Source organism: Amblyomma maculatum, chromosome 8 (assembly GCF_055883805.1).
Source record: "Amblyomma maculatum isolate TAMU_Amacu chromosome 8, ASM5588380v1, whole genome shotgun sequence".
NCBI lineage: Eukaryota > Metazoa > Arthropoda > Arachnida > Ixodida > Ixodidae > Amblyomma > Amblyomma maculatum.
The window spans coordinates 110,789,036-110,802,301 of record NC_139351.1 but is presented as its reverse complement, the minus strand read 5'-3'; the positions used below and the strand labels follow the sequence as shown (position 1 = coordinate 110,802,301).

The following is a 13,266-nucleotide window of genomic DNA, read 5'->3' as shown; positions in this document are numbered from 1 at the left end:
GAGTGCCTCTTCTTGACTGCAAGTCGAAATATCCCATTGTTTCAGCCACTGATAACAGGGACATTTTGACTTCCCAGTCAAGAGGAGGCACTCCTTGATTCTTTACATAATACAACAAAAAACGACACTGATATGGAACAAAATTTAGATAAGGGAATCTAAACTGCCACACCTACGAGTTTGTACAAGCCAGTTATGCTGTACGAGTCAAGTATGCTTCAGCATACCTGGGTAAATTGTGTCCCTTCTAGATAGTTAAGTAGTTACCTTAGGGACCTTCAAAAGTTGCCCTTAGTAACAGAGTCTCTCTTGTAACTATGTCTCTTGTATGCAATGTTGTTAACATGGCAAACATAGGAAAACCAACCAAACTATTTCAAGTGTCTCTTATAACCGCGTGTCCCTTGTAACCGTTTATCTTGTAACGAGATATTACTATAACAGGTGAGAGCCATGCCATGGATACAACAGGCACCGAGAAGCAGGTGCAAGACATATGGCATGGTGTGAAGGAGAGGTACGAGCCATGCAACATTTTTAATACACTTTGTTTTGGAAGCTACTGCCCAGTAGGAAATTGGTGCTCAAAAATGAGAAGTGCCATGGAGGCAAAATAAATAAGGCCCGAGTCACTGTTTTTCTCACGACGAACATGGACGGGTCTACAAAGTTGCGACCGCTTGTCACTGGCAAGTTCAAGTCTCCGATGTCCCTGCGAGGGTGCAATTAGCCCCCAGTTACATACAAGTCAAATTCAAAGGCCTGGATGACTAGGACGTTATTTGAGGCTTGGCTGCAGATCAGGATGAGGAACTTTGAACGAGTAGACACAAGATTTGCCTCCTCCTCAACAACTGCTCAGCGCCCTACTGCGGCGTCTCGCTCAAAAACATCGAGCTCCGATTCTTGCCATCAAACGCCACAGCAGTTTTACAGCCCCTTCATCAAGGAATCATACAGGCATTCAAGCAAGGCTACCGGAAGTGCGTCGTTGAGTGCTTGTAGGTGAAATTGTGGGTGAGTGATGAGCTGAAGATAAATTTGCTAGGAGCAGTCGAAATGATCAACCGTGCCTGGCAAGATGCGACTAGAGACACAATCCGCAACTGTTGCCACCATGCTTGATTATGTTAGAAGGGTGAAATTGCGAGTGCAGTCTGTGTCAACACTCATGTGTCCACAACAACACTATGCATAGTGAGCACAAGTTCATATCTTCAACCTGCTATCTACTATCAGCCAACATAAGTAGTCCTTAAAATGTCCAATTTCTTCTACAACACCACCACAGACGGACGACTGATGCAGCTATCACCGCGGTACTCTATGAAAAAAGATTCCAGAGTTTCTCTTGCTAGTTTATCTTTATGACTAAAAAGATAAACCGTCTCTGTGTCCGTGTTTAAACATTCATGTTAACTACGTATCATACCAATTCGTCCAGATTTCTGCGTTCAATGTATTTTTCTTGCAAACATGGCTTGTGCCTGCCAAGTATACTGCTGTATGCAAATGCACACCAGCTGTGGCACACATGCAGGCCCAAGAAAAGAAGTAGCCTGAACTGAAAGCACTCAAAGGAAGTGTTTCAGAAACATTATTAGCTTGAGATGTACAGTTTGAAAGTTCGAATATCAAACATCCGGACCAAATTGAGTGTCAAATACTTTAACGTTTGACTGGATATTCGCACAGGCCCATGCAAGTATCATTCTTTACATCCAAACAGCTCAAGGAAATGTTCAGAGAGAGAAATACTGCCTACAGGGTGGAAACACAGAAATTCTTGTCGAAAGTGTTCATCGAGTGGAGCTCATTTAGCACCCACTGGCTTAATGCCCTGCAGAGATCATGCGCACAAAAGACACTCAAAGAACAGTGGCACAAAAAAACTTGCAAATAAAAAAAAGGTCAGTCGTGATTATAATACAAAAAAAAAAAAAAAAAAAAAAAAAAAAAAAAAACAGCACTGCTTTTGTAATACAGTTGGCAGAGACGATGGTACGGCAGCAAAGCGATAACACAACACTGCTTGTTGGAGCCTAGCGAAAAAGCAAACAGCACGAAGCCATTGAACCACTGCGACTGTTCAAGCAAGACAAGGGTAAAATCAGTGACAGTTTATGAAGGCCAAGCTGAAACATGATCTGGCTTAGAGAGATGCAAACATTCGTCAGTTCAAGGCAGCTTATCTACCCACCTTGTTTTCTGCTTCATACTATTGTCCATGTAGCAGAGGTGTTGCAGATAGGCAGCCGCATTTGCACGCACCACGCTGTTGGGATGGCCCAGGAACTCGATTACCTCATGGAGGTCAGGATCTCGCCACCGCACATCGCCACCACCTGTGAGAAAACAGAGCAGCCATTGGAGGGGAGGCATGCCACATCTCTGTGAAACAGAAAAACCTCGCCTGAAGCTCTCCCTGGTGTAAAACGGGAAAAATATTCCATTTCCACTTCTGAACTGGGTTGTTGTATCCATTAATCATGCCTTGCTATTTGCCGCAGCCTTTCGGCAACAAATTCGAGCCCCCTTTACTATGCCACATGTACTGCCCATTTGCAAACAATGGGCGACTCCCAGCACGAGGCACCAATGCCCAGTTCCAACCTCCGACTCAACTCTGCATTTCTCGTACACCTTTTTTTCTCCATAAGCACATTACACGCTGTAAGCAGGAGCTGGAACACTCTTTCTGAAGTGCAGATCATAAGAAGTTCACTTTTAAGCCGTGTAGCATTTTCTCTCCTTTTCGAGAACACTAGTGATGCATGAAGAGCCACACAGCAAGGCCCAGAAGGAAAACACCGTTGAAGAAGGGTACACATTTCTCCTCGTCATTACGGATGGAGGAAGCTTCTTGTTATGCTTTCTTTGTGATTAAGATAAAACAGCAGCAACACCGATAGTTAACCCCGTTCATCCAGTCATCATAGTAAAAAAGGGCTACATGAAGCAGCAACAACAAGGTGGGAAAAGAGAGTATGTGTGTCACTGACCTCTGGGATCGGAACCATCCAGTGGAGGCCCCACATAGGGTGGCCTGGGAGGTAGCTGCCCTTCCAGAGGTGGGGGTGCGGGACTGGCCTCCTCTTCCTCTTCCTCAAAAAGGGCCCGAGGAGGTGCGCCCCCGTAGGGGCCCCTCGCACCACCCGGAGGAGGACCAGCCTGATGTTCATCGTAGCTGGGTCTGCGATCCAAGTAACCCTGGGGCGGTGGAGCTCCTTCGTAGCCTGGGCTGTACCCAGGAGAGCTGGCACCGGGGGCACCCAGGTAGCCATAAGTGCCTGTGCGGACAGCAGATATTACATGGCGGTGATTACAAGCCCAAAATGAACTGTAGAGAACTCGGCAGTGGTTGTCGGTAAGTAATGAGTAAGGCCCACAATTCAAACAAAATGAAGAAAACTTTTCAGACAACAGTGAGACTGAAGGCAAAAAGCAGATTACAAACGAGGGCTCACTCTTCCGAGATTTGGATGTCCACTGGCAGCCTGCTTATGAGCAACTCTCTAACTGATGGCACCATCCTTGGCACAAGATTGTGAAAATGCCAAAATAGCTAGGTCATGCCGATCACCTCACACTATGCAACTGCCTCACATTTTATCATGCTTTCTGTAATGCACATGCCAAAGCAACCACGCCACTCAGAAAATCACACTGCACTGGCTGGCCAGATAAGCACTATGTGAAATATTACCCAAGCTGGCTGCTAAAGAGAATATTTGGGAAGTCTCAACTTTGCTACATGTCTGTTTTTCAGAAGCAATACCACATCCAAAATTTTTCAGCAGCTTAGAAAATTCCTGAGTGTATCTTTTGCTTATACACAGTGATCAAAATTTTGTCTTTAAATTCGTTTTCCACAGGTAATGGAGCTCTTCAGCTACAGCAATGCCATTCAAGACTGGTATGGCCTTTTGTCAGAGAAAGTTGAGACACTGAATAAGTGGCGCATCAGCTGGCGTCTCACCATAGCGGTCAGGATGGGGTGCTGGCGATGGCGTGCTCCTGTAGCAGTCCGGCGGGTACTCCACGCCGCCCCTCGGAGGTTGTGGGTCGAGCTCGTCATAACCCGAGTGCCCATGGCTGTAGCCGTCAGGGGCAACCATGAGTGGCGACATCATGCTCCGTGATGCCGTCGCCTGGGGAACGGCCATGTGTGAGGGCGGCAGGGGTGACTCAGATGTGACAGAGGGGGGTGTCGGCGCCTGACCGGGGTAGCCACCGTAGTCATAGTCACGCAAGTAGGAGCCATATGTGGCGTAGTCCTGGGGGTAGGCGCCATGTGGTGGCGCCACTTGACTGGCTGGACTAGGGGGCTCGCCTGCACAAGAAACGAGCACATGTCGAGCAAAGTAGTTTCCCACAAGACAAGACAGGCTGAATGAGATTTGTCTGTAAGAGGCTGAGTCAGTGAGTGCATCACATGTGGGCAACCTAGCATGAGACAAGGCACAGAGTACAAGCAGCATAAAGGATAACCCCTAGAGTGTGCTTTTTTTACTTCTGCAGTGAACTCAGAAAGGCTTATTAATGCAAAACTAAGCAAGCTTCACAGTTAGACTAATCGAGTATGTACTGCAAAAACCTGCACATAATACGAGGTTTTTTTCCCCTATTTTATCACGTCAGTTTTCTGCCGTGTATTACAGCGGATCCAAACACTTTTCAGCCTAAATTTGCAGTTCCTGCCTAATTATTAATTAGCACTATCAGCATCAAGCTTACAGCTAGAGGCGCTATCTAGCGGTGGCATCAGTTGACTGTTTCGATGGTTTCAGTTTACCACGCTGACACCACGATCACCAAGATCATGGTGCCCGCGACCCGCATGCGACTGGAAAGCGGTTGTTTAAACCTCGCGCGATGTAGGAATAGCGAAAGGATCACTCGACGCTCTGAATGGGACTCTCACGGGCCTCTCCAGCCATGCTGGCCACACCCTACAGCCGAATCACATACGCCTGACCAGCATTCCCATGGAGCAAGTTAGTCGCGCCTGTGAGAAATGCGGGGTACCAAACGCGTTTAGAGATACTGAAGAGAAAGATGTCTTTATCAAGGGACTCTCGGCAAATGATACATCGGACGACAACGATCGCAGAAACTTCGAATCCGACAGGCACTTCCTGGGCACATATGCCAGGTGCCTGCGTGAAAGGCACGAGCGCGGTGCATTCTAGCCGGCAGCTCGAGTGGTGGTGTCCCGCGTCCGAGCTGGAAGTGGCCCACCGGCTTTAGAATAAACGAGGACCACGTGGCTTCTGTGACTGCCAGGTCTGCTCTCCTTACGGTGAGTAAAATTCTCAGATCAAGCATGTCGGCGCAAGGAGGAGAGCAGACCAGCAATGGCATATGAAGGTTCGTGGCACTATTCGATGTCTGGTGCGGGGTAGCGTTGGACGCAAAAGCTCGGAGCGCACACGCTTCATGGGGAAAGATGAAACGTAGTGCAAATACATACTTTTACTGATTTTCCTTGCTCACAGATGAAAACTTGTTTTTTTCCTCATTTTTTGCTATCCCAAAACTACACCTAGTATTATATGCGAGTCTATTATATGCGGGTTTTTACAGTATTATTCACTGCAGGCCAATAAGCCATTCTGATTAAAAATGCACACAAATTTCACATCAAGTAGGCATTGCGAAATGAGTGCCTCAAGTTCAAGGCAGCTCGTACACGGCAGAACTTAAACCATCTTCAGCAAAGTGATTTCCATACATAAGCAAAAATGCTAAGGGAAATAAAAGATCCCACAGAAATAGGGCGTTGTGAGTGTACTATGAGCAACAAGTGAAATGCAAACAGCAGTGTGCATGGCCAGAGGTTTACATACTTTGCCCATCATCGTCAGAGACCAACATGCTCGTCCAGTTTGCAGTTCTGCTTCAGTTGTCTTTGACGTTTGTTTCCTTGCTTTGCCACTGGAGCGCAACCAGAGGCTGATAGAATGGCAATGACGGATACAAAATCAAACCTCTGCCGACGAGGTAGCTAAAAGCACTAGCTTCAACCATGTGAGCCAGAACCGCTGCATAAGTTGCGGCTGAAGGAAAGTATGAATGTGCCACTCAAGTGACAAAGAAAAAAAAGCATAACTACTACAAACCAGAAGAGCGCGCTTATCTTAGACAACTACAGGCAAACAGCGCAAACTAGACCTTTGGTCACGTGCTCTGCTGTTTACATTACATCTGTTGCTGATAGTGCTAATGTGAGAAGAACTCTTGCTGCTACAAGACAAACAACTCCTTTTTTGAGCACATGTTGCCACATCATTATACTGACATAGGGCTATGGAAGACTGGGAAGTCCACAAATGCATGGGAGCACATGCGGGAAAAGGGGAGGGGGGAGGCGTGTTGCGATGATGGAGGCCACTACCAACAACAGGAATGCCTGTCCGATGCCCGCGTGATGAGGTACATCGTATATCAAGTTGTATGCAACTGCTTTTAACACATATGTTGGTAAAAGGAGTGCACAGTTTTCACGGCCACAGGCTGCAGAGCGGGCTTCCTCATGCATGTTCCCACTCTCGGTCTACCCACCGCTGCTGCCCTAGAAAAGCAGACTCCACCTAACATAACCAGCGCTCTCCACCATCTATGCTACCGACCCACAAGAGCTACCGGCGTAAGGATGAATGACAGTAATGTCAACAGCTGCATAACTGCGGCTCACACTAGATAGAAAAAGAGGGGAAGAACAGCTCACCTGCGTCATAGCTGCCGTAGCCGTGGGAGTTGTCGGTGGCTCCCGTGTAGGGATATGTGACATAGTCGGAGCCTGACATGGGCATTCCGTGGGTTCCGTACGGGTTGTACTCAAGAGGCTGGCCGTCCGGACCCACGTGACGGACTTCTCGTGTCTTTATGACCTTTGTGACCGTTTTGACCTGTATGGGACAAACAATCCCACTTCAGTCTGTGCAGAACAACAACCTGGTACAAAGTCACACTTGTCCAAGCGTACAAAAAATTTTTTTCCCTGACTGCAACCACAATCAACTGAAATGCTGGCAAAAAAAAAAAATAAAAAAAAATAAAAAGTAATTTCCATTGTGTAAATTACACATTTCCCAAGTGCTGATTTGATGAAGTTGAAAGGCTGAAAGCAACCTTATTTGCCTGGATCACGTGGGACACACACACACACACACATGTGCGCACACACGCACACATACACGCACACAGACGCACACACGCGCACACTTCCTCATGATAGCCAAATCAGAAGTGAAACTGCATGAAACTGTGACCAACAGAATGGTGCCCATGCAAGAGTCCAGAACTATCACACAGGGTTAACATCAAAAGTATAATAAACATGTGTTGTGAAAAATTTCCTCTAAAAGAGCAGAAAAAATAGCCCATTAGCAACAGAAGCTCCATACTTAGGCCCTTTACTGCCAGCACTGGAGGCATCACATTCAGCGATCACTGGATAGTTGCAGCGCTAGGAAAACTGATCTGCCCTAAGGTCAAATCTATCGACACCGAAGTAGTGCAAGGCACCTGCTGCGTCTTGGTCTGCTGCGTTGTCCGACTGACAAGCTGAGCGTTTTCGCCAGGCACCACCAGCTTTGATGAGTTTGGTGAGTGCTCGCCGTCGCCCACCTGGTGACCGTTAGTTGATGTCGTCGTATGGTAGTTCATTGAGTAGGACTCCTGCACCTGCGGTGAGCTGCCATCTTGCCTGAAAATGTAAAAAGCATAGAGAGATACAGCACTGGTGAGTGCCTGTGAAAGCTGCAAGATACGAGGCTGTGCAGACTTCTGCCACTGGCATGTCACAAGCCCTTCACTAATATTTTGTAGGATACCTAAAGCACTGCTGTCTGCATATTAACGAACATGGGTGCATATTTTTGTAACAACCGAGCAAACGTGACATACGACTGTTGCACTGATAAAACCCCATGGCAAGGTATTCAGAACAGAGCTCCCAACAGAAGCACCTTGCTACAGTAAGTATGATAACATGCAGCTTCTACAAGTCACAATACTGCGCTCTACTGCATAAAGAAACTACTGACAGAGATGCACGGATGCATTAAGCAATGCATGCTTTTTCCTGTGGCAATGGGAACTGAAAAATTAGCTTAACACATGCCCCCAGGCCAATGCACTACCAGGTTCTATTCAAGTCTGAGTACATACGAGCCAGAATAACCCGTTCATTTTAAAGTTACAACTGATGCCAAAATCCTTACACCCAAATTTCGGAAATCAAAGGACTTGAATAACTGCAGGTAATGTGATCAGCCAATGAAAAACAAAAATCAAACAAACAAAGGTCATGCAGGTCTAGCACAAAAATTTTAAATACTGTTCGCAAATTACTCTCAGCAAATGGAGTGCCTTCTTTTAAAAGTAGGAAAAGTGGTCCGTGTATGTCACATGCCCACCACAGCAAGCGTTAAGGACAGTTACAAACACATAGTTTGTCAAAACACAGCTACCTCTGCTATTCTGAGGCAGCAATCACTCAATAAATTTATTATGTGCAGCGTGGTAAGAAGTAGGACTACCTAAGTGCAAAGCGAGACAAGAACTGCAGGCAGCAGAAGCAACATGCATCTAACCCAGGTACCAATGGAATAAAGTGGGGCGATTTTGACCCTCCAAAAAGGCACAGTTACCAAACACACTCAAAACACACACCAGTAACACACTCACTACAACAGTTCCAAACTTACATGTAGCGATGATACTCTGTAGTTGTTTGATCAGGATAGTAGCGCCTACATAGAGTAAAAATTTGACACAAGAGTAATGTAACAGAGCTTTTCTGCCATGTGTATACAACGCAAAGCGCAAACAAACAAGTCTCTCACAGCAACATGGCAGGAGTGATTCGAGCAGCAAGTTTACTACTCAAGCTGTCTTTCAATACAGTGCCATTTGCTGCAGCATGTAACTTTACACATGAAAGTTTAGCAAACAAAGGCACAGACAACTCCAATTACTTCCAACGTCTCAGAGCTACATAATATTGCCCTCAGTAGTGAAGCCTAAATGAAAGCAACAGAACAAGAAACGGCACTAAAAAAAATGAAACAATGAAAGTTTCCTATGAAATAGGTAGAATACCCTGACATTGTGAAATACAGCCAGTTGTTTTGCAAAGCCTGTTTCATGTTCCAACAAATTCTAATTTTCTGCACATTTTTTGTGGCTCAAGAATCTCAATCTTTAGCATTAAGCACTCAAATGATGCTATTTAAGCATCATCATGTAAAAAGAGAAACTGAGCATGTTCAAGCCGAAAACAGACTGCATTAACATTTGTCAGAATGTTTCTGAAACCTAAAGCTCCATTCGAAATTTTCAGACTTTTGTAAATTTACTTAACATGAATTATAATGATCCACTGCACAAAATCACAAGCTATGTCAAATGATATTAGGAAACAAAATCAACTGTTAGCTTAAACTTTAAAATAAGCACGCACAAGCAGCAATAAGAAAAGCTGACCTGCCATCATACAGTCACAATAGAACTAACTGTGACTGCTAATTAGACACAATGCAGCAGATACACAAGTAGTTACTCCAAAGTAGGGCACAGTGCGGGAAATGTGGCAAAGAGGGAGGAGGGGCGTGCAGGCATAGTAAGCACATGTTCGGGCATGTGTGTGTGCAAGGAAAAAAAAATACAGAGCATGTAAGCGAAGGAAAGCGGCATGCACAAATTACATGACAGGGATCTTCACCCTTGCCCAGGACAGTGTCAAGAAAAATAACCCTGCGAATAAATTTTCACCACTTCATTCTATTCAACCCCACACAATTATGTCGTGAATTAAGAATACGCATAAGAGATCACCAAATGCCATACCTATCACAGAAAGTTCCAATTTGAACGAACGCCTCCCACCAATACCACTACCAAAAAAATAAAAAGCCCATGTTCTAGGCAGGCATTTCAAACTATGCACGTACTGCAGGGAATTAAGTGCCCAGCATGCGGCTTCAATGGCCAGAGCAGGTGAAATTGGGCGCCATCCAATGGTGGCTTGCATTCTTTGAGATTAACATGGTCCTAGCAACCGTTGTTTGGTTTGGTTTGTGGGGTTTAACGTCCCAAAGCGACTCAGGCAGCTTGCATTGTACAAGCTGCTCTTCACCCAGGTATCTTACACAAGATGCTGCTATGTAGCCTCCCTTTGATAGCACATTCCCTGGCTTAAATGACCTGCATGAAATGCAATAAGGCTACAAAGTTTGACTGCCCGGGAATAGATTGCAAAGAGAGAGATCGACAAAGTCGGTTGTTTGGTTAGGTGGTGATGGCCTTCCGTAGTTACAGCACGACAGATGAGAAAAGCGAGAGGGATTCAATACAGTGCTGTGTTGAGCCTTTCTTCTGTCACGCCTGTCATACTGTAACTATAGGAAGAGAGACATACTGTTAAAAAAAAAAAAAAAAAAAAAAAACTCTTGCCACTCAATGCACCTTTATTCAAGCGTATATTGTGCCTGCCCGTTATACCTAGTGGCACGGGCAGAGGCACATTATTTTATGTTTTTTTTTGGGTAGCCTCACCATAATACTATATGTATATTGTGCCTGCCTGGCAAAAGCCATGACAAGTGTTGTATCAGTCTGGAGCAGCAGCACGTGTGGCAAGCCCTTTCAGTGGATGCTGTTACTGTGGCATCTAAGGGACTGATTGATTCCTGGACAAAGGGCAACTCGTGTGAAGGCGCCAGCCAGTACACACCTGCTATGACGCACATGCTCGCCTCCTTGATCTTGAACTAGGTGAACCACCCCTGGACAGTGCAACAACATAGTTTTCCCTGCTCCGGCCAATGGACCTGCAGTCTGGGCACTTCTCCCTTTGTAATGTATAAACTTCTTTGGTGTGAATTCAAACCCCATGAAGAGGCAAGTCCCTGACCTAGGCAAGAGTGCAGATCCTGTTAAGAAGCACTGACACAAACTTTTGAAGTGGCTTGAAGTTTGTATGTATACTAAGTACAGGTGTGGTCAGAAGTTCCCAGGTTGCTTTACCTAAGCCAAAAGCGGCTTCCCTCCGCTATCGCGGCACTGCCATCAAAGGCGGGGATCAGCGTGTGCTGGCTGCTAAGGTATGTGCCGAGTGGGTGTGCATCTCTGTCGTTCTCAAGCTCTCCTTGACAACAATGCAGGGAAGAAATTAGCAGTGGTTAAACATGGTTAAACCAAGTTTGATGAGCCATAGGTCTGTTTTACATGATTTTCCTAATACCACAAAGACAGCTGTATTAATCATCATGTGCCTGTCACGCGATCTCTAGCATTACTGAGAATCAATCACCTTTCAAAGTCAAAGCTCATTAGTCATGGTCAAGTGGCGTCATGGGGCTCCTTTACGTCAAGCACTTGTTTTTTTCGTCATCTGAGTGAGTGCTCTTCTCCACCTCCTTTATACTGAGGGACCAACATAAGCGCTAAAAACATGACTTTAATACATTGAACATGCCAGAAAGAAACACCCGAACATTTCACAAAAGCACCGACCACACGCGCTAGCTGCTCTTTAAACCCACTCACGATCACATAACTGAGGGCACACAGCTGACAACATTGCAGCGAACAAGAACTCTTCAGCAAGAATAGCAAAAATTACGGGGCTACAAGCCATGACAAAGCTCACAGTAGCAAATTTTCAGAAGACAAAATGAAGATGCAAGATTATGGCATGTGCGAAAACACGCTGGTGGTTCAGAGCGCGTCCAGTCGGGCTTGTACGACTGTAAATGAATGCTATCACAGGCCAAGAAGCCGGAATGTGCAGAGAAAGCACACTGAGTCTAATTAAATATACGGTCAGCAACACGTCATGTCAATTTCTGAGAAACTGCTGCCATCTGCTAAGCCCTGTACTCCCCCACAGTGGAATTCAAAGGACGAATAATGTAGGCACGTGCCCCACTAGCTTTTCCCCGACATCGTTATCAAAGAGAGCTAACGAGAGAGAGAGGGATGTGGGCCCTTTCAGCAGTCACCCTGGAGAGCAGCCGCTCCTGGCTCAGAAGTGACCTGGGAACTTTTGATTACCCTGTACATATGTGCCTGCTGCTAGGAAGCAACAATATTATAAGTACTGAAGACGAACGCAGGTGCAAAACTACGCCAGTCTGATCCCAAACCCTGCATAGACAACCAACTTAAATGTCAAGCATCTGGGAAGTTAAACATATTTGCAATAAAGTCAGGCCACTTCTTGGTACGACACCACAGTGCAGGCTACACCAGAAGCATATGCGACCACTAGGTTCCACACCCTGCCCTTGGCAGTCGAAACCAATTGGTAGAAATTAAGTGAACCTGTGCCCACTGCGCACTGAGAACTCGCAGCCCATCACCGAGGTAGAAAATAACTTTTCAGGTAAAACAGAAAAAAGGTCAAAGTTTTGTGTCAGTACTCTCTGAGGACGGACGCCATGCATGGGCAGTGGAACCAACCTCTGCACTTTCTCGACGAGCTCAGTGCGCACAAGGTGCTCTTCCTCTTTGGATTCCGTCTTTCGGTTAATGATGCTGTGGCGAGGAGGAAACACGAGGTGGCGGGAAGAGTCAGGGCAGGAAATTTGGAAAAAGCGGAGAGGCACAGGAGAAGGGTTTAAAAGCAGGGCGAGAAGGAAGGACGGAAGGATGAAGGGAGGTGTGGAAAGCGTGAGCGTCACAATACAGCAGAAAGTGGTAGCGATTGGGTGGCACAAAAAAAGCAGGTCGAGTGAAAAAAAGCGTGAGTGGGTGCGCCAGCTGGTGCGTTCACCCCCTTTCCACACACTACTGTCCTGCAAACGCATGTCATCAGCAAAGGCGCCTCAAGCTTTTTAAAATGGTAAGCTACATGGCGCACTACTTCACATGCACAAAAAATCGTCACAGCCACAGAGTGGGACATCAGCCGAATATGTAGAACTTCACTAATGATAGGTTGCCTAAGTAGATTGAGGTCCCCTTCTTTTCCTTCAGAGCATCAGTTTGCAAATAACTTCAAAAGCCCTTTGTATATAAGCATGGTCTCGGTGGCAATAGTTAGTAATCATACCGAGCAGCACCTCTTCGAGTATGTTTCGAAAGATAGCAGGTGAGTTTGAAAGAGGCTAGATCTTTTTGAGGCCACAAGAGATCTAGAAAAACTGCCCAGGTGCTAAACGCACAGCAACAGCATCTACACACTCCTCTACATTTTTCCAATTGCCGTGCACACGAACATGCGCAGGAACTGTCCAGGCAACGAGCAACGACCAC

General features: G+C 46.0%; 1 protein-coding gene across 7 annotated transcripts in view; it reads right to left on the bottom strand.

Moving 5' to 3' along the window:
• Positions 1-13,266, bottom strand: part of p120ctn (adherens junction protein p120) — a 93,877-nt gene that overhangs the window by 20,277 nt on the left and 60,334 nt on the right. For 5 of the 7 annotated variants that reach the window (XM_084577213.1, XM_084577217.1, XM_084577212.1 and 2 more), the window contains 7 exons: positions 12,472-12,546; positions 8,715-8,759; positions 7,531-7,711; positions 6,731-6,911; positions 3,980-4,333; positions 3,003-3,290; positions 2,201-2,345 (listed from right to left, as the gene is read on the bottom strand). In XM_084577213.1, coding sequence (XP_084433339.1) covers positions 2,201-2,345; positions 3,003-3,290; positions 3,980-4,333; positions 6,731-6,911; positions 7,531-7,711; positions 8,715-8,759; positions 12,472-12,546 — 1,269 coding nt within the window. The remainder of the gene's footprint in view (positions 1-2,200; positions 2,346-3,002; positions 3,291-3,979; positions 4,334-6,730; positions 6,912-7,530; positions 7,712-8,714; positions 8,760-12,471; positions 12,547-13,266) is intronic. The other 2 variants (XM_084577214.1, XM_084577216.1) reach the window with 2 other exon arrangements.